We start from the raw sequence: 13,927 nt of genomic DNA, 5'->3' as shown, positions 1-13,927 counted from the left end.
GTGTTCTCACTGTGTTCAACTGAAGTGTATTGCAATCCGGTATTGGTTGCCATTTTACTGATTTTTTCTTTAAAGCGCTTTAGCACTAAATGTTTTTAAAAAGTTTGGTTAGACGATGATTGATGTTTTAGCGCTGCAGCGAACTTAAGTTCTAACTCCAGATTTTGAACAAATAGTTTATATGGAAGTTCGTGTCTATCGGTAGAATATACTTGTTAAAAGTGTATACAATAAAAATATCTATCGTTAAAAACATACTATTAGCTCCATCTATGTTACGTTTGCACTCATTTAGTACGTCACAGTGTCGTGAGATGGCGGGGTTTGGAGACAAAATATTGTTTACGTCTCGCATTTATTAAGGTAGTTTATAATCATATAACTAGATGGCGTTGTAACTTGTATCTATAGTCTATACTAATATGAAAATCTGAGTCTGTTTGAACGCGCTAATTTCAGGAATGAAACGAAAGAATATTTGATCGAATTGGAAAAAAATATATATTTTTTTGTATTAGATAGCCTTATCAGCATCGAAGAAGGATTTAGGCTACATGGCACACTATGATGTAAAATATCAACTTTCACTTCACATACAAAATGTTTTAGGTATACAAATTATCCTAAAATATTATAAAAAATGGATTTTGAAAAAAAATTGTATGGAAATAATTTGAGTCAGGAAGGACATAGGCTACTTATAATCCCGAAAAATATTGGACTAGACTAGGATGGTACTTTATCTCGGATTTTTTTTTAACGCGTGCGGGTCGGCCACGGCCGAACAGCTGAACCGATTTTGATAAAGTTTGGTATGGAGACAGTTTGAGGCCCTGGGCTCGGTGGTCAGGCCTATAGGCTATTTATAATCCCAGAAAAATGCTAAGCAGGATCTTTATCCAGAATTTTAATTTCCCAGTTGAAAACCGCAAAGAAAAATTTTTGATAGAGATAGTTTGACGCCCTAATGTTCTAAATGACGTGAAGCCTGGACGGGTTGCTAGTAAAAATAAAAAGATGAGCGCTACTCACGAGCTGGTTGAGAGTATCCGCGCGAGGTGCGCCGGCGCACTCGTGGCCAGCAGCCGCGGCGCGCTCGGCGCCAGCCGCGACACCATCTGCACCGCCGACCACAACGACCTGCGCACGAGTAACAATACTTGCAGTAGCTTTTCTTAATCTTAGCACGGGAAAGTGGTTTTACGGTGATGTTGTGAAATGAAGCGGAAAGAAAATATCGATCGGCAAGAGATAATAACACCCCAGACGGTCGGCACAGTCACGTTGTTCTGCCTAATTATTTTTTCGATGTGATTTTCCGCAACCGATTTTTAGCGTGTAATCGTCATTGCAAGGTGACTTCTGGAAATTTTGAGCTTGCAAGTAGAATGATGGATGGTTGCGAGTAGGATGTTGCCGCTAGTGCAAAGTGCAAACGCATCTAGAACTTTTTGCGCAATATATATATTTTTTCTAGCAAGAGCATTGGGAACTGTCTGAAGTGTGTGAAGTTTTTGGAGGATGTAGAGGAGAACGTTTATATTGGTTTCATCTTACGGCTCACTAGAGTATAGCATCATCCAAGCGAGCATTGGGCCGAGTCTCTTAGTCTATGTTTACCCTTCACCCGCCAAAACTCGCAGTGGCCTTCTTAGGCGCATATAGGACATCCCCGGGATATCGGTCCACCCCAAAAGGTAAGGGAAAGAAGAGTAGTAGTAGAACTATACATGTATGTAGTACGTACTTGGTGCTGAACTGGACGGCTAAATCTTCCTTCTCGGAGGCGACGGCTAACAATTGCCCCAAAACTTGGAGACCCTGAGCCTTCTGGAACGCGGTCTTATCCTGCGACGTCTAAAACAATACACATCTTACATATTTTTTCTCAAAATCTTGATGATCAATATCCATCGGAAATCATGTGGCTCACTCCAGAAAATAATATTTTTTACATTGTACAAGAAAAACTTGTCGATGCTTTTCATTTTAATACAAAACCAAGTTTTTAGTACCGATATTGTTTGCTACTCGACAATTGCGTGTAATATCAATCTATATATTGCAATATCTAATCGATATATTCTAACTACAAGGTGACCAAAAAAAAATCTGCTTTGAGAGCGCCACTTTTGTTTTATCATTTCAATTAACGTTCAATATAAGAAATTAGTTCTACACTTCAGCACAACATGGCGAAGATTTGTATTTCCCGCGGTCAAGGTACAAACACCAACCTTATCAAACCTATCCATCATCCGATGCAGTTCATTCAAGTTCTTCTCCAGAAGTGGCATATCCGCCACCGCTCTTGGTTTCTTCTCTTTTCCACTTCCCTTGCTCATGTCACTGAGCGAACTGCACACCGACTCAGCTTTACATAACTTCTTGTTATTCTTCTTCTTCTCTTTCTTTCTCCCTTCATCTTTCTTGAGGTCTTCTTCGAAGCCGTTGATACCTCGTTTTTCCGGTTCGTTTTCGAGGAGTGGCGCAATAGCATTCGATATTTGGTTAAGCACTTTTATTAATTTGGTGGGTGGATGGATGTCTGGTGAGTCTTCTACTGGGAAGACGTCGATGCTTCTATAAAAAGAAAATTGGCCTTGAATTAGGATACTTCTTTAATATTATATACTAGTATAATAAGAAGAAGAATTGTGAGCTTATTTGTAAGGTTTGTTATGGCTAATCGTATAGCTACGGAATCGATTTTGAATTCTTTCTTTAATAGGAAGCTACATTACTTCTGAGTGCTGTAGGCTGTTTTTATCCCGAGAAAATATTAAGCGGAACTTTTATGCTACAAAAACTATCACGCAAGCATAGCAGCGAGTTAAAACTAGATACATATTAGTTGGATTATAGCCGTTTTATTTTACAAACAAAATGCCCCATGTCGACCACAATAGTATCGCTATACAAAATAAATTCGAAGTGTAATATTGATTTTACTATTACATTTTTTGTTTTCTTAGGCATAAAACAGCGAAGATGTTTTCAACTCCTCACATCACAGACAATTCCAACGGAATAACTAGCAATATAAACATACTACGTGCTTTCTTAGAGATAGAACTTAGACAACCTTACCGAAAGTATTAGCAATAGAAACATACTATTAAGGTTATAGCTTAAGGTCCATTTTTCATAACTGGGTAACGTGAATTTAAATTCTTTACTTGTCAATACTTGTTTAGTTACCCAGATTAAAGGTGAAACAAAATGTATGAAAAATGGACCTTAAGCTATAACCTTAAGTTACATATTCTCCGGTTTCTTGTTTCAATAATACTTACGAAGCAAGCAACTTCTGCCTAACTTTCCTCGCTTTCTTCTTTATCGCTTTCTGCTTCTCCCGCTCTTTCCTCTCCTGCTCCATCCTTTGTGCCGCCTCTTCTATCTCTTTCTGTTCTTTGGACGCTTGGTCGTGACTCTCCGATGTCGTCTTGAATTAAGATATTTCGGAATATTAATGATCATGATTTCTTATATTTACAGCGAATGTAAAATATTAAAACAAAAAAAAAATTGGATACAATCGCGGTTTCCATATTATTATTTTCTCCCGACGTTTCGAAGATGTGTAAGGTGAACATTATAATATAAAAACCACGATAAAATCCGATTTTTTTTGGTTTTAATATCTAACATTCGCTGTAAATAGTTTTATTTTAATATTCATGGTTAAATAAAAATTGTACGTGTAATAAAAAAATAACTGTCGAACTTTTTTAAGATCTAGGTTATAAACTTCAGGGCTATATAAAGTCGAGTGTACACTAGAGTCTACCTAGACCGACGGATGGTTGAGCACTAAGGCGCGACGGTCACGCCGCTACAGTTGTAACAGATACTACAAATTACGCATGAGAAATACGAGACATTTACTTATAATTTATCACTCATGTTAAGGCCAAATTGCAATATCACAATCTATAAATTTTGCTGTCATAAAACACGTTCTTAGATAAATATTATACCGAGAACAAACATGTTGTTAAATTTGTTTTTTTACTGACTGTATTTAACTCAATCTTGATTCAATTTTAAATAGAATTATTAGTTAGTACATACGCTATTTTCATTACGACGGCAGTATTATTATTTATGAAAGGATAAAACATACGTTAATATAGATAAAATTCATAAATTTTTTACCAAAAAATTTATCACAGAAAACGCAGTCATATGCAGTGCACATAAACACCAATTAAGATTACGATATTCATTTACATGGTGTATTTACATAATAATGGGTATCAACTCACCGGCTGTCGAGGTCCCGTGGCCTTCTCCCTGATGGCCTGCAGATGCGACTCCAGCCTCTGCTGGCTCGCATCCTGCTTATCCCGGATGCGTGATCTCAACGCATCGGCTTCCAACTCTGCCGCCGCCGCCAGCGCTGATAGGCGCGACTTCACGCCTTCCGCCTGTTACAAAGTCCATAGTTTTATATCGAAAACACAAAATTTTATTGTGGCCTCGGTCTCATAGCAATGAATAAATGCTGCGGACAAGATAATCCTGGGTTCGAAGAACTGGTAAGACATTGGGTTTTTTTAACCAAATAAAACCATGTTTCGGATTTTATCCCAGTTTTTATATTATAGTTTTCTCTCGAAGTTTCGAAGACTTTGCAGGCTCGCCACGCGCAGGCGCCGCGCCGCCTCCAGCGCCTGTCTTATCACGTGTAACATTGACGTACTGGTGACAGAGTGGTACCTTCTCCCTGGCGGCGTGGTGTCGCTCGCGCTGCGTGCGCTCGCGGATCTGTCGCGTGCGCGCGTCGCGCTCGCGCCGGCGCTGCAGCAGGCTCGCCACGCGCAGGCGCCGCGCCGCCTCCAGCGCCTGTCTTATCACGTGTAACATTGACGTACTGGTGACAGAGTGGTACCTTCTCCCTGGCGGCGTGGTGTCGCTCGCGCTGCGTGCGCTCGCGGATCTGTCGCGTGCGCGCGTCGCGCTCGCGCCGGCGCTGCAGCAGGCTCGCCACGCGCAGGCGCCGCGCCGCCTCCAGCGCCTGTCTTATCACGTGTAACATTGACGTACTGGTGACAGAGTGGTACCTTCTCCCTGGCGGCGTGGTGTCGCTCGCGCTGCGTGCGCTCGCGGATCTGTCGCGTGCGCGCGTCGCGCTCGCGCCGGCGCTGCAGCAGGCTCGCCACGCGCAGGCGCCGCGCCGCCTCCAGCGCCTGTCTTATCACGTGTAACATTGACGTACTGGTGACAGAGTGGTACCTTCTCCTGGCGGCGTGGTGTCGCTCGCGCTGCGTGCGCTCGCGGATCTGTCGCGTGCGCGTCGCGCTTCGCGCCGGCGCTGCAGCAGGCTCGCCACGCGCAGGCGCCGCGCCGCCTCCAGCGCCTGTCTTATCACGTGTAACATTGACGTACTGGTGACAGAGTGGTACCTTCTCCCTGGCGGCGTGGTGTCGCTCGCGCTGCGTGCGCTCGCGGATCTGTCGCGTGCGCGCGTCGCGCTCGCGCCGGCGCTGCAGCAGGCTCGCCACGCGCAGGCGCCGCGCCGCCTCCAGCGCCTGTCTTATCACGTGTAACATTGACGTACTGGTGACAGAGTGGTACCTTCTCCCTGGCGGCGTGGTGTCGCTCGCGCTGCGTGCGCTCGCGGATCTGTCGCGTGCGCGCGTCGCGCTCGCGCCGGCGCTGCAGCAGGCTCGCCACGCGCAGGCGCCGCGCCGCCTCCAGCGCCTGTCTTATCACGTGTAACATTGACGTACTGGTGACAGAGTGGTACCTTCTCCCTGGCGGCGTGGTGTCGCTCGCGCTGCGTGCGCTCGCGGATCTGTCGCGTGCGCGCGTCGCGCTCGCGCCGGCGCTGCAGCAGGCTCGCCACGCGCAGGCGCCGCGCCGCCTCCAGCGCCTGTCTTATCACGTAACATTGACGTACTGGTGACAGAGTGGTACCTTCTCCCTGGCGGCGTGGTGTCGCTCGCGCTGCGTGCGCTCGCGGATCTGTCGCGTGCGCGCGTCGCGCTCGCGCCGGCGCTGCAGCAGGCTCGCCACGCGCAGGCGCCGCGCCGCCTCCAGCGCCTGTCTTATCACGTGTAACATTGACGTACTGGTGACAGAGTGGTACCTTCTCCCTGGCGGCGTGGTGTCGCTCGCGCTGCGTGCGCTCGCGGATCTGTCGCGTGCGCGCGTCGCGCTCGCGCCGGCGCTGCAGCAGGCTCGCCACGCGCAGGCGCCGCGCCGCCTCCAGCGCCTGTCTTATCACGTGTAACATTGACGTACTGGTGACAGAGTGGTACCTTCTCCCTGGCGGCGTGGTGTCGCTCGCGCTGCGTGCGCTCGCGGATCTGTCGCGTGCGCGCGTCGCGCTCGCGCCGGCGCTGCAGCAGGCTCGCCACGCGCAGGCGCCGCGCCGCCTCCAGCGCCTGTCTTATCACGTGTAACATTGACGTACTGGTGACAGAGTGGTACCTTCTCCCTGGCGGCGTGGTGTCGCTCGCGCTGCGTGCGCTCGCGGATCTGTCGCGTGCGCGCGTCGCGCTCGCGCCGGCGCTGCAGCAGGCTCGCCACGCGCAGGCGCCGCGCCGCCTCCAGCGCCTGTCTTATCACGTGTAACATTGACGTACTGGTGACAGAGTGGTACCTTCTCCCTGGCGGCGTGGTGTCGCTCGCGCTGCGTGCGCTCGCGGATCTGTCGCGTGCGCGCGTCGCGCTGCTCGGCGCTGCAGCAGGCTCGCCACGCGCAGGCGCCGCGCCGCCTCCAGCGCCTGTCTTATCACGTGTAACATTGACGTACTGGTGACAGAGTGGTACCTTCTCCCCTGGCGGCGTGGTGTCGCTCGCGCTGCGTGCGCTCGCGGATCTGTCGCGTGCGCGCGTCGCGCTCGCGCCGGCGCTGCAGCAGGCTCGCCACGCGCAGGCGCCGCGCCGCCTCCAGCGCCTGTCTTATCACGTGTAACATTGACGTACTGGTGACAGAGTGGTACCTTCTCCCTGGCGGCGTGGTGTCGCTCGCGCTGCGTGCGCTCGCGGATCTGTCGCGTGCGCGCGTCGCGCTCGCGCCGGCGCTGCAGCAGGCTCGCCACGCGCAGGCGCCGCGCCGCCTCCAGCGCCTGTCTTATCACGTGTAACATTGACGTACTGGTGACAGAGTGGTACCTTCTCCCTGGCGGCGTGGTGTCGCTCGCGCTGCGTGCGCTCGCGGATCTGTCGCGTGCGCGCGTCGCGCTCGCGCCGGCGCTGCAGCAGGCTCGCCACGCGCAGGCGCCGCGCCGCCTCCAGCGCCTGTCTTATCACGTGTAACATTGACGTACTGGTGACAGAGTGGTACCTTCTCCCTGGCGGCGTGGTGTCGCTCGCGCTGCGTGCGCTCGCGGATCTGTCGCGTGCGCGCGTCGCGCTCGCGCCGGCGCTGCAGCAGGCTCGCCACGCGCAGGCGCCGCGCCGCCTCCAGCGCCTGTCTTATCACGTGTAACATTGACGTACTGGTGACAGAGTGGTACCTTCTCCTGGCGGCGTGGTGTCGCTCGCGCTGCGTGCGCTCGCGGATCTGTCGCGTGCGCGCGTCGCGCTCGCGCCGGCGCTGCAGCAGGCTCGCCACGCGCAGGCGCCGCGCTGCCTCCAGCGCCTGCCGCCGCGCGCCCACCGCCGCCTCGCGCGCCGCCTTCAGCTCCTGCAACACATCACGCCTCATGACGCCCGCTAGACAACCCATCGTTTTATTTAACTGAATAAAATATACACACATACGTCTTTTAAACTTGGGGTAGACAGAGACACAACTAGTTTTCACACTCTAGTGGTATCGCAAAACGTCACTCGAAATGTCCATAATTGCCTACTTTACTTATTTTTTTTTAAATAGCCGTACAATGTTGTTGTTAATGTCAGGAGCACATACCAGTTTGTCGAGTCTCTCGCGCCTCATCTGTCGCAGGCGCGTGTTCTGCGAGCGGCACTGGTCGAGAAACTCGTGCCTCCTGTTCTCGGCTTCCAACTGTTTGATGAACGCTATCTCACGCAACTTCTCCTCTTCGTCGTGAGCTTTGCGGACTATGTCCTGGCAAATATGGTTAAAAAAACTATGTAAAGTCTGACTAGAAAAATACATCAATAACCTCGCCATGTTGTGGTAAAATATGGAACTAATTTCTTGTACTGGCAACGTTAACTTTAAAGCGAAAATGCGATAGTGGCGCCACCAGTCAGATTTTTAATTTTCATTGTAAGACCATAAAGAAATAGTAGCCAGAGTAATCAATGTGATTTATGACATTGTTGTTGTCAGGATGACGCGAAATGAGGTTTGTAACCTTCATTTGGTTGTAAATAAAAACTTTCTAGGCCTTGTTATGACATTTTCAATTCTATTTACCTTTAAATGTTGGTCTCGGTTTTCAGCTGCTTTTGCCAAGCGCCTCTCCATTCTCAGTCTCTTTTCTTCTATCAGTTGGTTTTTTGCAACCTGGTTAAAAAAATTATATTCGAAATAAGTGAGATTAATATCGTGTGATTGCATAATTATTAAAATGTAGTTAATTATTGTAGGTAGTTATTTGTAGTTTAAGAAATATTTTGATCATTACGATATATTCGACGATTAATAAGGAACCTTCTATAAATTACGTCCCATGAATTGTATGATTTTTAAGCCCACACCCCATACTTGTTACAAATTTACATTTAAATAAATAGTATGTCTTAAGACATAGGGCCACAAACCTTAACTTCCTCAACTCTGGCGAGCAGCTGGTGGATCTTCTTGGCCCTCTCCGTCTGATACTCGAGCCTCTGTCTCTCTGCCCGGGCCTGCTTGGCTTGGAGTCTCCGCAGAGCGTCCTGCAAGCTGCCACGCCGCTTGATACCCTGGGACAGCTTCGCGTGGAGTTGTTGGGCCCGACCTAGGTAAATGAAAAAGATCTTACCCATGAGAGCGAAGGGTAGGTCCGCTGTGCTTATCTACTCGTATGAGGAATTGCCTCCTGAACCAGGTGATCAAATACAAGTAACACTGTCAATCTAACTTGATAACTGGTGGATATGATTTATTTGATTATATTTAAAATATTGGCCTTTCGTTTCATTTAATTTCGATTTCTGACCTTCTATCAATAATGGATCACTATTTGACCTTACCTTACTCTCTTTAATAATGTAAAGAAAAATATCCCATTTCTCACCCGGATCTCTAGCCACTAACGCCTCCAGGACGACTAGGGTGTCGACCCGTTCCGCCCAGGACATTCCAGCTAATGCAGTCTCGTACTGATCTTCTAGACTGGCAGCTAGAGACGTCAGGTTCTCGTTGGACTGCCTCGATGTCGCCGACTGGTCCTCGCAGAGAATCTCCGCGTCTGTCTAATAAGAGAATGAGGGGACATTATTTTAACCTCACCCGGATTTTACATTAATTAGAATGAATAATAATAATTTTAATTTACAACGTACTTCATAGCACCACCCTGAGTATAGAAAACATACCACAACAGTACCTTTTTATATTTCGCGGAAAAATTGATTTAGCAGTACCACTAAGCCTTCGTGAGGAGCTACTGGACGGTTATGTTCTGTTCGTCCACCTTCTGGAGATAGAGAATCATCTAGCATAATTTAGTAATACAGAAAAATATAAAATAAGACAAGACACTAGCCTGTGTAAAAATGTGACCTAACTGAATGGGAGGAGTCAAATTTTTCAAGCAATAATTCTTACCTCTGTATCATCAGTTTCCGTGTCCAGATCTATATCAGAAACTTGCTGCAGCTCCATGATCTGTCTATTCAACAAATCCTCTTCCTCACACAGCTTTCTCTGGTCCTCTTCAGATTGGAAATCCAACGCAAGACTTATCTTCCTCTCATTCTCCTCAATCTGTGACGTCATTTCCGCAATTTCCGACATTTCCGACGGATCGCAAGCTCTTAGAAGCTCGTTATCGTCCGACATAGGATCGTCTTCATCAAGATATTTGAAAGTGAACTTGAATTCCTCTTTCCATTTGTCGAAATCGAAGGTGTCTTCAGTGCTCTCCTGCGATCGTGCTAGACCGATGGGCAGACTTTCTAAAGAGGAATGCAGCCTGTTTTTAGTCAAATCATTCTCATCGTTTTCGCTAAGTTTATCTGATTTCAATGGGTCATCTTTGGACCGTGTTTTTAAACCGGTCACGTCAGATTTCTGACGAATCATCGCTGGATCTTTCTGCTTCGGCTCTTTTTCTTTTTCTTTCTCAGTAGCCACGACTTGGACTACCTTTTCCGGCTTGTTTTGAGGTTGTTCGGACTTGGCCCTATCTGGATTTGGTGTTATGATCGGCTTCGATTCCTGTTTGGGGGACTCGATCATATTTAATGTGGGCAAACTTGTTGTGGCCGAGGGCTGGTGGAAGCGATTGGCCCAATGCGATCGTCCTTGCTTTTTCGATTCGCGATTCAACTTTTTTGACTTAACTGTTAGCCAACCCTCATTGTCACTTTTATTCACGTTTAACACTTCAATCGAGTTCGCTACGTCTTGTCCTTCCTCAGGTACTAAAGTTTTAAGACTCTCACTCGATTCAATCCGTGATATGTCGATCTGAGTGACTATCGTATCGGAGCTGCTATATTCGTCACAGTCTTTAATTTTCTCTAAAGCTGGGTTAATGTTTTCTTTTTTATCACCTTTGTCATTAATCTTTAAAGAAGTTGGTCTGGGAGGTCGTTTCTTTACATCCACTTTAGGTGGTAGTTTCGCGTCACCGGATGCCATTTGGGGTCTGTTAATAGGCTTTTTTGGTACTAGTTTGCTAGCTGGAGTATCGAATAGGCTTGTCCTACCCGTGGTTAAATTGAAAGGATAGCTGCACTTGTTAGTTTGGTTACGTTTAGGCACGCGTTGCGTTTTAGGAGCTGCTGATGGTCGCATATCTACAGCCGTTTTGCTTCTGGTCAAATTAGTCAGTCGAGTCGGTGTTTTAGTTTCTACTTTAGCCGTCGCTGCAGTAGGCTGTTTCGGTTTAGCAGCCGCTTGAGAATACGCTGGCCTTTTTGGCTCGGGCTTTTTTGTCTCTAGATCTTTCTTTGCCTCATCCTTGTTTTCTACGTCCTTGCTTGTATCGGAGAATTTGGTTTCCATTTTCTGATTTAATTCTTTTTTCTCTTCTTTTCTTTAGGAATGTTATTTTCTATAAATATTGGTAATATTTCCTTTTCATTAGAATTCTCATCACATATTTTGATAGTTTCTAACTCACCCTTGATCTTAAGTTTACCTTTATTAAGGGTTTTAATATGGTTAGATATCTTTTCACCATTCGTAATAGTTTCAATTATCAGAGTCTCATTTTCCGATTTGGGCGAACTTTCATTTGAAACATCAGCAAAGTTATCTTCAGATTTAACTGGAGAATTCTCCGTATTAGTTCCTTTCTCGTCAGAATCACGTGTTTTATCTACATCTTTAGGAGTTGTAATAGAATCTTCAAACATGTGTATTCCGTTTAAGTTCTCTTCTTTGATTTTATCTGTTCCGTTCACCATACGTTTGGTTTCTGAATCAATTTCTTTATCATTATTGATCATATTGTCGTTCTTTATGCCATTTTCAATGAGTTGGTTGGCAAGAAATTCGTTTTCCATAGCATCTAACTTCGCAATAGACGCTTTGGCTTGCGACGATAGTTCTTCCTTGGACTTCGTGTCCTGATTTATACGCTTTTGGGACTTTATAATCACTGGCTTAGGACAAACATTAGCGTGCTCTTTGGCTTTGCCAATTTCAACATTTTGGATCACCAGATCTTTCTCGTCATCAGTTTTTGTATTATTAGTTAATACTTCTACTTCATTCTCGATACTATTTTCCTCAATAAGCTCTTTAACTTCCTTCTCCTTGATATCAGAAAGCCTAGAAGTTTCCTTAACCATTTTCGGCTCGGGCTTCGTGGCAATTTTGGATGAAATTTTGCTACTAAAGAATTCGATATTCGCTTTAGGACTAGAGCTATGACCGGTGATCCTCGGACTTATCTTGCCGCTGCCTGGACTAGCTTTGCCAGTTAAATTCGGGCTATTCTTGCCACTCGGCGTATTGTGGCCAGAGAGGCATGGACTATTCTTTCCAGAGACAGACGGTGAGCTTTTTACAGAGTGCGTGCGTCGAGACTCGGGCCTTACAAAATCAGTCTTTCTTATCTCCCATGCTAGACTCTGTGGCCTCTGGGGCGGGGGAGTGTTATCGTACTCCCACTTCAACCTAAACCATTCGCCTAGGGCTTTAAAATCTCGTGTGTAATTCTCCAAAACTAATATAACTTCTTGGCACTCGTTTAAGTTCTCGTGAGCTTCAACTGTGTTGTAAATTTCACCGATCTGTAGGAGATAACGTAATTATCGCATGTAAATACAATAACATCTCAATTATTTAAAAGAATAACTATACTATAAGTAGTTTTATGAACCTGCAAGAGGATGCAGTTACGAAGGCATAACTACCCTAAAAAATTTCACTCAAATATGAACGGTGAACGCTTACTATCTCATCACATGATCCACCACCTTTCTCATTTACTCGCAAAGTAAAAAATAACTTACAGCACGTTGTAAGTCTCCAAACAGCAGCGCCCAGTAGCGCGCCCTGAGTTCAGAGCGCTTGTCCCTGCCAGCGGAAGCGGAGCGCAGCCTTGTAGAAGGGCGCGGGGCGGCGCGGCGTGGCGGCGCTGACGAGCGCGGGGGCTTACGCGCCACGCGGGCTGTGTAAAGAATATCTTCCTAGAGTTAATATAGCTATGAGCGTTCTGAAGTTTCGGAGGACTAAATCGTATTATATTACTTATAGCTAATCCTAATAATTTCACACAATTACTGATAGTGTGCATACAGCTCGCTCTCACCACTCTACATCTGTGCTCATGCGTTTTTCCGTCTACTAAAGACCAGTACAAAAATGTGAAGACATAGTAAATTCGAGAGTAAAGAGGAACAGCTGCACTCCTCTCGGCATGTTTAAAGCTTTCATTTTTATTACACTTAAATATAAACTACACATAGGTATACTAACATAGGTATCATATAAATTCCACAAGAGTTCATAGATCTTTAAGAATGCAACTGAGTGACGAGGCGAGTGTGTCGTTCGGTCGAAAACGCCTACCTTAAACACTAAACAGTAATTGTGCCGTCTAGAACCTTGATTAATAAAATACTACCCAGCACTCGACTGCGCGTTCCCACAAATCTTGTCAAGTATAACAATATAGGTCAAAAAATTATACGAGCACAGTAAAGTGAGCACAGTAGAGTTCTGCACCTGGTAAGTGGAGTGAGGTCCATTAGAATGTCGACTGACGAGAGATGATTACCTCTCGACAGTCGACATAATTATGCCGGCCTGTTGGAACCCGATATACCTACATAGGCTGATCACGGAACGCAATACACTTCCTTAATACTAAAATACAATAAAGCTTTCATATAACTGCTCGAAGGCAGAAATATACAAATCGACGGTACTTAATAAAAAAACTTGCCAATGGAATAGCTGTTACATAAATCCTAATTGTGAAAAATTATTTCTGTATCAGAAAGTCTACATCAGCTCTTAAATAAGAGTTAATAACCATAACAATCTTCCCGAAGTACTTCAAGATTCATTTGGAAAAGTGAGCAAAAATATTTTTAAAAATGATTCAATTTTGTTCGTAGTATTTCAGACAGACGTTTATAAATTTCCTGTTTTCCTGTTTAAAACTGTCTATACAACGTTACTTAACAAGTTAAACTCTAAACATAGCTTTGTATCAGGCATTAGTCACGGGCAAGTAACTGCCTATATTTAGTCAGAGTGACTAATATCACATCTGGGCAAACAGTTTACTTAAAAAGAGACAATTACTTCATACTAATTACTGTTTCGCAAAATGGAAGTATACTTTGAAATAAAACATTCATACGGAGTCAATGTTAAACGGTTTTTTATCAA

At 45.8% G+C, this 13,927-nt stretch overlaps 1 protein-coding gene across 1 annotated transcript; it reads right to left on the bottom strand.

Annotated features, from left to right (window-relative positions):
• Positions 1-1,028: 1,028 nt before the first annotated feature.
• Positions 1,029-13,599, bottom strand: LOC119190749 (S phase cyclin A-associated protein in the endoplasmic reticulum-like). The gene is given in 15 exon segments (XM_037443388.1): positions 1,029-1,140; positions 1,748-1,857; positions 2,238-2,583; positions 3,297-3,445; positions 4,269-4,430; positions 7,298-7,427; positions 7,599-7,639; positions 7,868-8,026; positions 8,342-8,431; positions 8,689-8,867; positions 9,147-9,324; positions 9,680-11,124; positions 11,163-12,318; positions 12,541-12,698; positions 13,566-13,599. Coding segments are annotated over 15 exon segments (4,449 nt in total).
• Positions 13,600-13,927: the final 328 nt, after the last annotated feature.

Source organism: Manduca sexta, chromosome 5, assembly GCF_014839805.1.
Source record: "Manduca sexta isolate Smith_Timp_Sample1 chromosome 5, JHU_Msex_v1.0, whole genome shotgun sequence".
Taxonomy (NCBI): domain Eukaryota; kingdom Metazoa; phylum Arthropoda; class Insecta; order Lepidoptera; family Sphingidae; genus Manduca; species Manduca sexta.
Note: the sequence above shows the minus strand (reverse complement) of the source record. Positions and strands in the feature narration are given on the sequence as shown.